At 31.6% G+C, this 15,406-nt stretch overlaps 1 protein-coding gene across 4 annotated transcripts in view; it reads left to right on the top strand.

Annotated features, from left to right (window-relative positions):
* Nucleotides 1-15,406, top strand: part of Nup160 (nuclear pore complex protein Nup160) — a 345,777-nt gene that overhangs the window by 56,264 nt on the left and 274,107 nt on the right. For 3 of the 4 annotated variants that reach the window (XM_089593858.1, XM_089593856.1, XM_089593857.1), the window contains one exon: nt 2,598-2,911. The exons of the other annotated variant lie outside the window; for it this stretch is intronic. In XM_089593858.1, coding sequence (XP_089449984.1) covers nt 2,598-2,911 — 314 coding nt within the window. The remainder of the gene's footprint in view (nt 1-2,597; nt 2,912-15,406) is intronic. 4 annotated transcript variants of the gene reach the window in all.

Here is a 15,406-nt window from a genome sequence, read left to right as displayed (position 1 = left end):
TGGCTTCGTCAAAGCAGACTCCTACCTCAGTGCTGATTTTTTTTTTGATGGGCCAAAGAAAGTACTGCAAGAACTACTATAGTAGTATTTAAAAACTTTTTGGTATAATTATATCATGGTTTGAAAATTTTTTTAAAAATTGCAAAATCTTAAAAAGTTAATTCATACATCTAAAAAAATGCCTCCTTTTGCTTACCTCCGATGGAGCTACGACTTTCTTTCCTGTTATCATGTAGCAAAAGTACCATACTTTTCCTCAAGTGGAAAATGTAAAGAAAGTCTCAGAACATCCGAGATTTGTCTTTCAAGACAAAGCCCTGGATGACAAAAAGGCGATTTGAGGCTTTCTTACCTCCAGCCGTAACTTTCATACGATTGTCTATGCCCTAGCTGAGAAGTGAATATTACCATTTTCGCAATGGACAGGAATGTTATCTTTCTAAGCCACTGGCATGAAAAGTATTTTATTTTCTTCTGCACATTATTTGATATTTTCTCACCCTGTTTGTAGTATAAAACGTTTATTTTATTATATCGATCTTCTAGGACAAATAATGTTAGAAATAACAATTGTTTCTATATGACGTTTTGTCGGCTGGTGTGCTGACCTCTTCAGGCTGTTTATTGAAAAATATTATACATCACAATAATTGAGATTACTGATGAGAAAACACAGGTAAAAAAGTAAAAATAACCACAGATCATCTATTGTTTGACACTGAAGGAAACTTGATAACATTTATCAAGCAAACGGCTCGTACGTAACTCAGACTGTCAATGACCACGTCAATTCGCAGTCTTTATATCAAATAAATGCGAATAGATACATGAGTCTGCTCTGATAACACATAAGTATATATAATAAATTTAGAAGGGTTTAACGACATAATTAAATATACGCGTGTACACTCACATAACTAGAAACACAAAGATCTGAAAAATTGTTTATACATGTAGCTTTAGTTGTATAAATCTTCTTTCTTGTTAATATTATGCTTGTTAGAGATAATAAATAGCATTTCTGAAAATGAACGTTTTGTGTAGTTTGACTCTGACTTGCATACGAGTCGTTTGCTTAATACGTGCAAGTAAGTTTGCTTCAGTGTCTAACAATAAGTAATCTGTGGTTATTTGTAATTTTTTTACCTGTGTTTCCTTATCAGTCATCTCAATTATCGTAATATGCATACTATTTTTCAATAAACAGCCTGAAGAGGTCGGCACACCAGTTGATGAAACGTCGTATAAGAATAACTGTTTTCATTTTAAAAATTATTTACCCGAGAAGATCGAAATAATAAAATAAACGTTTCATCGTCTGCATACTTTTTTTTTTCTTAATTTCCGTCGTGTAGTATAATAAAACATTTTGATGAGGTCAACAAACTGAGTCGATAAATTGTTGAAGTATGAATAATAAATATTGTTTTATTCTTATTTACAATACTTAAGTTCCCTTCACGATCAACAAAATATTAATTTTAATTCGTTTTCCCATAGTGTTATGAATCTAATAGTTTTCACCGATAGGAAACATTTTTAACCAGATAAAAATGCAGTTATAAATGAATTTTTTATTCGTTTCAGTTTCTCTTAATATTTTACTGAATTCAATAATTTCGTTGTCCCAATACAAATTTCGTGCACTTTTAGTTCGTTCAAACTGAATTATAAGCATTATATTTTATTTTACAGCTAATTTAATAGGCTGTCCGTAAAAACGACACTATATTGATGTATTATTCTGAAAATGTCTCAACTAGTCTCATTAGCGCAGTGTAAGACAGCGTCAGATTTATTTTGAATTTATCACTTACATAGTAATAGAGAAATCTCATTTTTTTATGGCTTCTGAACCATCAATTTATAGCTAAAATAAGCACATAAGAAAATATTTTTTCCGAAGAGTAAACTATATAAGTGAAGGCTTGGATTGGAATTCGTAAAAACTTGTATTACTAAGCCCCTGATCTACAACTATAACCTATACCACTGTCTCTCTTGTATAGTATGAAATAAAAACTGTTATAATCCATTGCATAACTACTAAAGTCAATAAGTTTTATCATCGAATATAATTTGTTGAAGAAGTGAAATAGACTAAATAGGGCTTTACTGAAATAAAAAATAAATAAAAATAACTGTAAAAAACTCGTGTGCCTTATTTAAAAACTGTTGATTATCATTATCCTTTTGTAGATAAATAAAGGAATAATGGTACCTATATTGGCAGCTCTTGTCACCTTCTAATTAACACACTTCCTTAAGACATCTTGTAGATGTTTGAGAGACTTCCAATTACCATCTGATAGATATCTTACGGAAATTTTACCCTTAACTATATCTTTCTGATCGACATAAGAAGTCTCAATACATCTACAAGAGTCTTGAAAAAATACGATAATTTGCATGATACTGATTAAGGTTTCATACGTTCTAATTATATTAATTAATGTTATGGGTGGGTAGTGTAATATATAAGTCTAAAAAAATGTATCATTTACGTGACTGTTCGATTTCAATTTTCAAGAGATTAAAAATTTAACAATTGTATTAACATTTAATTATACGTAAAACTTAAATCAAATTTTTTTTAGGTGGCAGCCACAGTACCCTTCAAGACATTAAAGTGTCAGAAAAAGCTGGAGGATACGCTTATAAAGATGCTTCAAAGTACTTTACTAGGAATCGATTTATTTGCTGGCATATTGGGCATAATTTTTTGGAACTAGTTGAACATAGTTTTGACCTGACGCTCATTCACAATAGAATCAAATACAAACTAAGCGATACACCATTACTAGAAAGCATTTCTATTCATGAAACTAATGATTCAGTAATGATTCTTATGGTTACCCTGTCAAGTGTGCTTAAATTATCTTTTCCTCATCCGAGAACAGTTTGCAAAGAGGTATTTTAAAAGATACTATGTTTACTATTTATGCTTTTACCACTTTTATATATATGCAGACGTGATAAAGAAATATGTAGACTTTTAAGTCAACATTCTCACTAAAAAAAATGTTGATATAACTTTTTCGTACTTGAAAGTTGGTTTTCAAGTTTTTAATAAGTCAAAAAGAAAAAAAAAAAAAAAAAACACACACGTTAAAATTTGTTCATCTAGATTTATAAATAGCGTTTGATCATAATCATGGGTGGATTAATTAGAAATATACAGGTGTCATACAAAAATACGTACGAAAACAAGGACAAGTCTAAAAAAAAGTTTTTTAATATAAATTAGTCTACTCTCATTAATTGAATGTTGACGTAGTTGTAGGGGTGCTTGAGTTCTCTACGAATTTCTACCTCCCTTCTATAAAAAAAGAAAAAAATATATATATATACATATATATACATATGTTTGTTTTCTACGTTATTTTCATTGGGTTATTGCGTTGTTAAGTTACATATTCCTATCTACACTAGAAAGTAATTATACACTGCACAAAAAGTATTACTCCTATAACATAGTTATCTAATCTTACTAAATTTATCTGTCTTACTATCAAATTAATTATTTTTTGAATTTCAGAAGAATGTAAGTTTTTAATATAAAGCGATTTTGTAAGATGTTAATTTTTTTTTAATTTGTTGATCTTAAAAGAAAAATATTTACTTAACTGTGTGACCATTTTTTCTTGCATTCTTGTTCGTGCAACTACATTCTTAAGATTTGTTAATAAGTATCTGATGCAAAAGGACATTATTTTCTTTTAAAAATATAATTTAATGACGAAAAATGACCAAAAAAGATATAATTTAAAACAATTTTGAGCGCTTACTCATTAAAAAATTATATAAGTCGTTTACTAAGATTCCAATATCAAATTTTGATTTTAAATAGTAGATCCAAGATGACAGGCATTGTTTTACTAACTGTTGATCTATTTCAGCTAAATTCTGTGCGTCGGAATTTTCGAAATTGCTAACTACGATTCCGTATTTGATTTCTAAATCAAATACGTCTGATCCGTTATGGGAGAGTCTGTTGAAGTATTGAGCTTATTTATCCAGATCCAATAAATAATCTGCAATGCTTGATAATTCGGTTAATGTCAGCTGTGGTCTACGATGAATATTTTATATCAAAAATATAGGAGTTTTCTAATTGTTAACTTACTAAAGGTATAGTTTTATCAGTTTCTGGACATTTATTGCATTTGTAACATTGAGAAGTTGGATAAAAATTAATCATTTTTTCTTTATGAAGTTCATAATTAAATAGACGGGTACTTATTTTTTCAGTCCACTTTGACATATAATGAGCTTGTTTTTGTTCTGTTGTGTGATCTTTATTTTTTATAAGAAACAAAGGTTTTCTTTAATGGCATGATTAGACTGTACAAATTGTCATTGTAAAATTCTTCAACAACTTTAACAGTTTCACTTGAAACTCTATTTATCGAACTCAGCCCTTTAGACATTTTAACTAAATATCTTGAAGAATAAAACTCCTTAGCAAGCTTTCTCGTGCTCCATGAATTTAAAGCAGTTGTAAAAATTGTGAGTCTTAGAGAGTTATTTTTATCTATACTTAAAATTTAAGTCTTAAGCCTGTCTAACATTTACTCTAGATAAATTTCTCTTTAGGATTATACTTCTGATTGCAGTGAAGCTCTTCAATAGAGGTTGTATTTATTATTGAATATACGAGAATTATTATTTAACGAATCAACAGAAATACCTGTATAGGCCTTTAGATAGATTTTCCCATATGATTTAAATTAAAATTACAAGCTTTTTTTGAAGCCACACAAATTTTCGAGTCAGACTGTCCTACAGCACATTGGTTTGTTAGTTCACTAAAAATTGTACTAAGATATGTTCAATGATGATTGTTTTTATAAGATTTTCTAAACAAATCCATGATGTGATTAACGCATTAATAAACATCCTAAGACAAAATGTTGAAGAAAAATGACATTCCAGATAGTTACTGTCGCTACTTATTTGTTAATAAAACACCACAAAAATTGATCGGAACTTGATGTACTATCCTAAAAAATGACTGTTGATTATCAAACAACAATTTTGTTATTAAACCCGGAAGTTAATCATATTACATGTCTTTAAAAGTACTATTATTCAGAATGTACGGATGTTGGTAGGTATCTGAAACCTAATTTAACGTCTTAGTAAAAGGCAACTTAGTGTCGGAAATTTTACCAAATCTCGTACTTCTAATCTTTTATGAGTATTTGTCCTCAGAATAAGCCAACCACCAAACTAGCCATGCGTTACCCAGAGGACAAACGTAATTAATTAGAATTTTTCTTGTACTTCTTGTAAATGCAACTTATCCTAATCAATGGTGATGAAATTAAGTACTAGACGTTCTTATGATTTGTTAGTTATGACCCCAAGATCAGAGTTCATAAATTCAAAATGAAGAATGAAATCTATGAAAGACACAAAATTCTTATCAAATATGGTAAGCAGGGGTATCGAGGTTACTGGTTTTGACTTATAGGTCTGACTTACAAAATTCAAGCACTAATAGGGTGGACATAAGTTAATGTTTCTATAAGAAAACGTTTGACGTCCTAAATCCGTCATCTTTAATTTAAAATCTCAGCGCATATTCGTTCTCAGAGACCTCAGACTCTTTGAGTTGATAAATTTTGTCGAAATCATTCAATAATAAACAAATATCCGTCCACGATTTTCGATCTTCAACCTCATATCTTAAATCTAATAGTGGATTTTTGTTTAGCGATCCCTAGGGTATATTTAATGCATAATTTGGTTAAAATTAATGATGGATTATAAGTTTTTTTTATTATTTTCGACTGAAAAATTGCAGTTATTGCGAGATGCTTCACTTGAGACAGTTTTCACAGGAATTGGGTGATTTAAAAAAGAATTAAAAAAGAACACGTATGAGGTATGATAAAAAACTTGAGGTGTCATTTTATTTTATTTTTTTATTATTTATTTATTTAATATTTACATTGTCCACTTAAAAGTATTCTCTCTCAGATTTTATACACTTGTACGAGAATTTTTTCTAACCCTCGAAGCACTTTTTAGTATAGCCTTAAATTATTTAAGACTTTATCTCCGTGATTGTTGCAAATCTCCGTTCTTTCAGAGGTTTGGATTTTGGTAACAGGAAAAAGTGGCACGTAATTTATAATGAATTAATACTGAGGCTGTGGCAGCATTACCGTGTTTTTTTGCCGAAAATTTACTATTAGGCTACTGCTTAGCTATGTGTGAGCAAGTAGTTTAACACTTTTAAAAGAAAGTTTATTGATATCTTTTTGTAACCAAAGCATCCGTTAAAAATGCTTAGTGGGAACTAAATGAGATATTAAGATGATTGGTTACTTTTCGAATGGTAATTTGACGGATTGTCAACACTATTTTCTTCACTTTTTAAATGTTTTTATCGATTGACGAGCCTAGGCATCTAAAAAGAATTCATAATAAACATCTTCTCGAAAAACTCTTACTCATTTTTTTTTTTTTTTTTTTTTTACTTTACAACAGAAAATCATGAAATATGTAAAACGCGTTTATCCGCTGTTTCTCTTACACATGAATAAACATTTTTTACGTGATTAAAACTGCGAACATTGGTTCACAATAAACTAGTAGTGTGTATTAAGATGTTAAAACTGATGTAACATCTGTACAACTCTTCTATGAAGTATCTTTATTAATAGAATAAGTGTTACATACAAAAATGTGTATACAAACATTTTAACCTGTGTCTTTTCTATTCCTACGATTTGTGCTTGATGGTCAGGTTACCAGCCACGATCGTAGGGATGTTAAAGTCAAATAGCAAGATGAGGCAAGATATATTATAATTAACCTTGAGGAAAGTAGAAGGTGGTATTTTTTATGATAACTGAGGAACTGGCATGTACTCTGACTCCAACTGCTTTTTAGTAAGTAGTATACGTACTGATGCACAGTGGGGCCGATCGCCAAAAATCTTACCAAAAATCGAAAAATCAAGTAAGTGATCTGGAATTACCTCCTCGGGGTTTTTTTGGGTCGCTGATTACGAATTTAGTGTCACATCGACAAAAAGTTACCCCCTTGCATAAAATATCCCTTATTTCATAACGCAATCAAGTTTTATGATGTTTTCAAGGTTTTTTGGGTCGCTGATTCCGAATTTAATGTCACATCGACAGAAAGTTACCTCTTTCATCCCCTAGTCACCACCCCCTTGCAGTTATTTCATAATGCAATTAAGTTTAATGTTGTTTTCAAAGTTTTTGGAGTTGCTGGTTACGAATTTGATGTTATACCTTCAATAATTTGATACTGTTTGCCAGTAAGATACAATTTTTAATTTTTTCATTTATTAATAATACTCTTAATTCTATTATTATAAAAAGAAATTTATTTCATCATCTGTGGAATTTTCAGTTGTACCGGTTGTTGCACCTTCCGTGGTCGATGAATCCTCCCACAACTCTCTTTCATTATGCATAGTCACGGATGACTGTAATAGTAGCTGAACAACATCCTCTGACAAAGATTTTATCGGCCTTGCGGGCAATTTTCGACCACTCGAAATAAGTGGATCCGAAAAAACTAAAAATCGGTTGAAGATCTCTTGCATAGTCTTTGCTCAGAAGACTAAGACTTTGAAGAAAAGTTTTCACAGAATTTTTTAAAGTACTTATTGCACGACTCTTGAGCATCTTCAGACATTTGTCCTATTGGTAGTAGTATATGTCCTAAAGGCGTGAGATATGATGCTTGAACCATGAATAAATATTTTGTGAGCCGTAGTTAGCATGTAGTACCACGGATATAGATGAACGAATTCCCTTGAAGTCTTCAGACAGTATTTCTCGAATTTTTCAGTGTCAACGTCATGCCCCGATGATAAAGTTTGTAAAATTACGTAAAACTTATAGATTATACTTTGGTCAACGCCAGTTATTCTTGCAGAAACCTTATAATTTTCGAAAAAGTGGCGAGTAGTGTTACCATCATTAGTACTTCCGTACCCTGGTTTTGGCCTGTCAACTATAAGGCCCAACTTTGCTTTGGAAGCTTTTTAATTAGTGTCTTTTTTTCTTGCATAGACTTCTTATCTTCGTAAGTACGAGCTTGCGATTTTTGTATGCCTAATTTATAAGATAAATGTAAAAAACATTTAAATAAATGAATCCAAGCATGGAGAGAGGAAATTCCAAACTCTAAATTTTTTTCATTGACTTGTTTACTCAAAATGTAATCGATATTATTAAAATCTTTTGACGTAGTGCCACATAAATAACAACGTTGCGCTGATGATGTACTTGTTAAAGAATTGCATACTTTTCCATCAATCATGGTCAAAGCTAATTGATAATTGACTACTGTGTCAATACCTTTTACAATAATTTTGAAAGGAACGAGAGATTTAATCTCTTTTTTTATTTGATTGGTTTCTTCCAAAATTACTTCACTAGTCTCGCGTATAAAATGCATTTTAATAGGTCTGCAGAATCTTAGGGATGAGGGTCTAGGATTTTTCCAAACAATCGTAGTTTCTTCTGTTGTATTGTTAGTATATTTAAGTTGTAGTGGCACAAAAAAAAGTAAAAAAAATATTTTCGTCTGTTTGGTCCGGATTATCAATGAATTTTTGCTTGTAAACGCTCTGTCCTGAACTTCCATCACATCCCCATTTTCCTATTAATACCAAGTTTCTTAATTGTTCAGCGCTTAAGGTATTAATAACATCCAATTGTAAGTCAAAAATGCGACTAACAGTGTGATCAAGATGAGCTTGAAATTGTATTTCTGCGGAACTTTCACTTGATACAATAGAAATGTTCGGATAGCACGTATTTTTGCTTTTGATATTACTTTATAAGACGGGAATAAAAAGGATTTCTTCTTTAAAACGGCATTTCTTAATTGCTGATATTTGATTCTTGCAAATTGCAATTCTATATATAAAGAGAGAGCTTCATCTGCTGTGAATTTTTCATAATTATCATCTAATTTTAATGATTTATGCGCTTTTTTACTTTTGTAGGACTGCTTCAAACAACTTCTTTTAATAACGCTGTATTATCTTGTTTTCCATCTGATCTAAGTTTCATTTGCGTCGCATATGTTAATTTTTCACTAGTTGTCAGCGAACGCAAATGTTCAGTCTTTCTGCGCTTACTTCTATCAGAACTACTTTCAAAATTTATAATAGGCCTACCTTTTGTACTTGTAGAACTTGATATTTCCTCATCGAACATTAAAGAAACCAATGCTCGTAGCTAATCACAATTGTTGATGAGAAATCTTGTTTCGATTCTGCTGCTTTTTTGCCACTTTTCTTTAAAATTAAATAATAATTTTCTCACCGTTTGTTTTGCAGAATCCGGTAGAGTATATGGGGACTGTAGATGATAAGCCATTAGTTCTTCAATTTTCGAATAAACAATTGATATATCATCGGAAAAATGGTCTTTTACCGCATAAAAAATTTCTTTTCTTGACAAGACACCAGATTGGTTTGCCTTAGCCTCACTAAAGTCTATTGAAAATTTTAATTGTTATTCAATGTCATCTATTAAAAATCATATTGCAATTACTACATGTATCCATATTTCAATTACTACATATATCTATATTAAAAAAAAATAATATTAAGATTAATTATTTATGTGTAACTGTAGTATATTCATTAGACACATTTGAATTCAAATGGAAGTTTCCCGCTATTCTTACATCTAACACATAGGATACCGGCTTAATACGTAAGTGCATGGATCATTCAACAGAAACTGCGATATTTCATAAAGCAGTGGTTAAAACGAACGTATTAAATAACTAAATGCTAAAATATTTTTTAAAAGTCTTTACTTATTTTTTACATGTGTTCTTGCTCGTTTCGTTTGACTGACATTTTTTTTCCAAACATACTTTAAAAATTTAGGAGCAACTAAGAGCAGCTAATTTTTTTTTATTACAAAGGTGGTCACTCACACTACAATCTCCAATAGGTTTAATAACAGAATTCTACAGAATTATTCAATTTTTTTCCAGTTAATCTACATTTTTTTTTAAATTAGCATTGTTTAAAACTTTAATTTTTATAATTTTTTTTTTAATTATTGGTCAATCGATTAATGTTTCTTAATGAACTATTTTATTACACTTACCTTCAGAAGTCTGATCCATTTTTATTTACTGGAATGAGTCTTATTTTCGAATTTATATGCTTACTTTTGCATTAATACAATTTTGTGAGTAAATGTACCAGATTACTGTTGTGCAAGAAAAGGTATCTTGCAACTGAAATTTCAGATCATGTAAAGGTTGGTTGAAGCATGTCTATGTATTTTCTAATGGATAAAGTATTACTGCAGCCAACTCAACAAAAAAAAACCAAACTAGAAAAATTTTGTTTTGACTTGTGGCCAGCTTTTTGGCGATCGGCACCACTGTATTATGGCACAATGGTAAATGCCCCTGCGATTAACAATAGCTGTTCCGCCACGGAATTGCTTACGTCTGTCTAGTCTGTCGATAAGAATTGCACGTACGAGCTCAGTCGTTTTGTTTGATATGCTGTTCGAGTTAAGTAATATAAGGTCTTGGTCCATCTTGTAGCCATTCAACTAGCTTCAAGGCTGAATGTTCTCCGTAATAAGGGTCTTTTCAATATCAGGCCAAAGTTGTTGATCTAAGATTATAAGGGATAATTAGAAGAGGGGATGACTTTTTCTTGGAGATAATAGTAGTATAGCTAGGGAATTTTGTGGAGTAGGTGAAACCGTTATGGAGAATTTTGCTATCTTTATTTTAAGCACCTCATTGTAGTAGGTTAGTGATTCGACTATCAACTTACTGTCTAGTTAGTAAGGGATAAACGATTCATAAACAGATGTAGTTTACTAAATTGTATTTACATATCTGGCATAAAATACAGCATCATTCATAAAAATATATTGTAACATAATTTGATCCAAAAACAGCACGTAAACTATGGTGAAAAGATTAAGGGAGTGCTCCCTTAATAAAAGAGGTAGAAATGTCCATCAAAATCCAAGGATAGACTGCTAACTGCAAGTAGGGGGATTCAAGCACTATAGTTTACCTTAAAAAGAGAAATCAAGAGCAGTAGTAATGCATTCTGCAACTATTCTTCCATTGATATTTCTGGCTATGAAGTTTCCAAATCATGTTCCTTCTTCCATTCCTTGGAGGAGTATCCAGCAATTTTGTGCATTATTTCCACTCTTTTATGCTCACTCATAAACAATTTGTTTCGATCTTGCAGGTATTCTTAAACACTCCTGCTTTAACAGTGGTATCTCTAAGTCATTTAATTTAATTATATCCTCGGCGGCGCATATCTGACTCCAGTACCTCTTAAAAGTATCCCACCCTATGATTCCTTCTTCGTCAATTGGGAAGTCATGGGGGACTACATGTACTGTGCACTCTAATCCGTGCAACCGGGCCTATACTGTGCTCAATGTTTTGCGTGTCCGTAAGTCACGCCGATTATAGCTACTCGATACCTACTGTCTATTAGCGTGTCTGTGTTAAAAACATTTTCCTTTATGATCGAAATCTCTGCGCCTGTATCCTTATAAAAAGTCGCCTTTCTGTTCTTGAACTGTGGTCCCCCTAATTGGACTGACGGTGGTGTGTGCCCTGTTCTCGCGAGTTTTATAGTTATTTTGAGAAGCTGATTTATTTCATAATCTTTCTCTGAACGCTTGGGTTCGTCATTATCTATATGTGTGTCTGGCACCTTTATTCGATTACTCTTTTTGTGGGCCCTTCTACCTTTTCTTGTCCGTTTGCCTCTCCACTGTGTAGGAGTATCTTCGCACTCTACTTTATTATGTTCTACTTTTCCCTGCCCTAAGTCAGTACTCGGGCTATTGTGGTGTGTTTCCGTCGCCACTGATTCTTGCTCCACCTTCTGCAGCCTCTCTCTCGCACATTCTCCTTCACCTGACACGCCATTCTCCGTCTCTTTCTCTAGTTCATGTTCAACATTTGAGGACCACTCCGAACATCTTGCGAGTTAAAAGCTGTGGGTGCGTCTTTCCTGTTGTCAGGGCCGTATGCGCCGTTTTCTCGCTGCTGTGGGCCCCTATCCTATGGTGGCCCGTTACTGACTGGATCCGTATTATAGCCGTCCCTGCTGGCTTGATTTCTATAGTTGTTTCCATAACGGGATAAACAGTAGTAACAGAATAACTGTAAGTAAACAAACTATCAAATCTTCCGTTTTATGGAACTCAATCCAAATTTTAGAATTAAAAATCAATATTTGTTTGACGAACAAAGGGTTTTCAAAATCATGATGGAAAATTAGGAGAGGAAAAATAAAATTCTTTAATATTTCTAAGAATTAAATATCAAATGAGTTATGTTCTTGAATATATTCTGATATCGTAAAGTGTTCGATAAATAGTATTATACTAACGTCGAATACGGAGTACACCCATTACTTAAATGAGAAAATTCTAAAAAAATTAGCTGGAGAAATTAAAACTTATTATAGTGTGGATAAGGCAAATAAAGAAGGAGTTTATAAATTGAACGATGATATTTATATAAATTTTCCAGTGAAAATGTTAAACAATATTCGTGAAGGATTACTACTTCATGATCTAAACCTAAAAATTGGTACAATAGTAATGTTGCTTAGAAATTTAAGTACATCCAAAAGACTGTGTAATGGAACATGATTAAAAATCACGAAATTATTAAAGTAAAATATATAATGAGAAATAATAACTGGATAAAAAATTAGAAATAGAGTCTTTATTCCTAGAATAACTTCGAACACAGGAAACATCTCAACATAACTTTTCATTTCGTATCGTAAGCAATTTTCAATCGTTGTGGTATTTGCCATAACAATAACCAAAACCCAAGGTCTAGGTTTCGATAATGTAGGTTAATATTTGAAAAAACTTTCATTTTCTCATGGTCAATAATACGTGGGTTTGTTACATCCCGCGTTGATACGAATTATATTACAACTAAAAGCTATCCATCCGTCAAATTCAGATAAGACATATTGTGAATATAAAGCAAGCTCATATGACTAGAGGAGTTCATACGTCATTTATATGCTTGTGTGTACTAGCTTCAAGGTGAATCTTCAACAATATGCTGACATATGGTACAGCCAGCCTCTTTGTAAGAATGCACGAATGTATTAAAATCGTATTATATGTATGAATGAATAAACCGTATTGTATGTATGAATAAATAACTTACTTGCGCATTGATTGTCCACTTCTAATAACACCGATTTAAAATTTTTTAATAAACATACTATTTTATTACATTCAGAATTAATTGTAAAATCCCCAGAAGGATTAATTTTGAAATTTGTAAACTCAGGCTGCTGTCACATAAAGCGCAATAGAGCGTGCAGGATAGAATAGCCCCTATAAGCAGCTGTGCTAAGTCTATTGCGCTGCAGGATAGCCCTATTGCGAACCTCATCATCATTACCTTTCGTCTTCTATAGAAAACAGTTTCCCATTGTATTAACATATTCTATATTTATCAACAAATCACAAGGACAGAGATTCGATTCCTTAAAATTGTATATTAAAAAACCTTCATTCCCTTACGGACAATTATACGTTGCTGTATTAAAACGCAAGAATTGAAAAAGAATTTTTATTCAAATTAAATCCGAGAATAAACCAGAAATTAAAAATATTGTTTAGCAAAAAATTTTTCAGTAATTCAAAAATATGTAACTTTGAAGATTGTCACATTTAAACAGACGTATGTTAATTCATAAAAACCATGAAAAACAAATATGTGAAAAATGTGGAAAGGGTTTAAAAAGAACGGATGGGTTAAAATGACACAAAAAATGTTACAACATCAAGCTAACAGAATGAATTATTGTTGCAAAAGCTTAGTTGTGTTTGTCTATTTAATTATACCTCCTCCTGAATTCTGTCTTTTACTCAATAAAGTCCTTAAGTAATCGATAATTTTGTATTTGGGTAAAGTAGACATGGAACAGAGAGAGGTTTGAAATGTAAAAGTTTAATCAAGTTGAACAAATAATGGTACTTCAGAGACACATACTGAGTAAGGGAAAGCGAATAGACAGAGGAAGACCTATAATCAGTGACTGAAAATAGCCTAAAAACGAGGCATGACTTGGATATTAAATTACGTATATTTTTTAACATTTTAGAGGGTAAAATATTCTATAAATAAGTATTTTTTGAGGGGAGGTAGAAAGGGAGCAAGTGATAGCTGAGGGGCAGCGGGGGGCTTTATGAGTCACTTATTTTTCTTCTGGTTCTAGATTTCTTTTATCACGTGAATCATTTTTCTAACAAAAATTTTACTAATCCAATGCGTTCTAAGTCTATTTTATCGCGTGATTCATATTTTGCGTTTTAAGAAAAAAAACACTTATAGTGGAAGCGGACGAAATAATTAATATCTCCCTATATTACATAGTTGTATCGACGAAAGTAAGTCTCCGCCCCCTGCTTCCCCCTGCTCCCCTTTAGCACCCAGTCAATTCACCTAGTTATTTGCTTGTTTTTACGTCATTTTCGATCAAATTATGTTTAAGTAACCTCCCCCTCGCTGCCCCTCAGCTATCACTTGCTCCCTTTCTACCTCCCCTCAAAAAATACTTATTTATAGAATATTTTACCATCTAAAATGTTAAAAAATATACGTAATTTAATATCCAAGTCATGCCTCGTTTTTAGGCTATTTTCAGTCACTGATCATAGGTCTTCCTCTGTCTATTCGCTTTCCCTTACTCAGTATGTGTCTCTGAAGTACCATTATTTGTTCAACTTGATTAAACTTTTACATTTCAAACCTCTCTCTGTTTCATGTCTACTTTACCCAAATACAAAATTATCGATTACTTAAGGACTTTATTGAGTAAAAGACAGAATTCAGGAGGAGGTATAATTAGATAGACAAACACAACTAAGCTTTTGCAACAATAATTCATTCTGTTAGCTTGATGTTGTAACATTTTTTGTGTCATTTTAACCCATCCGTTCTTTTTAAACCCTTTCCACATTTTTCACATATTTGTTTTTCATGGTTTTTATGAATTAACATACGTCTGTTTAAATGTGACAATCTTCAAAGTTACATATTTTTGAATTACTGAAAAATTTTTTGCTAAACAATATTTTTAATTTCTGGTTTATTCTCGGATTTAATTTGAATAAAAATTCTTTTTTGATTCTTACGTTTTAATACAGCAACGTATAATTGTCCGTAAGGGAATTAAGGTTTTTTAATATACAATTTTAAGGAATCAAAACTCTGTCCTTGTGATTTGTTGATAAATATAGAATATGTTAATCCTTCTGGGGATTTTACAATTAATTCTGAATGTAATAAAATAGTATGTTTATTAAAAAATTTTAAATCGGTGTTATTAGAAGTGGACAATCAATGCGCA

The sequence above is a fragment of the Copidosoma floridanum genome, unplaced genomic scaffold (genome assembly GCF_036245765.1).
Source record: "Copidosoma floridanum isolate Cflo_tuat_1 unplaced genomic scaffold, Cflo_Japanese_pri ptg000020l, whole genome shotgun sequence".
Taxonomy (NCBI): domain Eukaryota; kingdom Metazoa; phylum Arthropoda; class Insecta; order Hymenoptera; family Encyrtidae; genus Copidosoma; species Copidosoma floridanum.
Note: the sequence above shows the minus strand (reverse complement) of the source record. Positions and strands in the feature narration are given on the sequence as shown.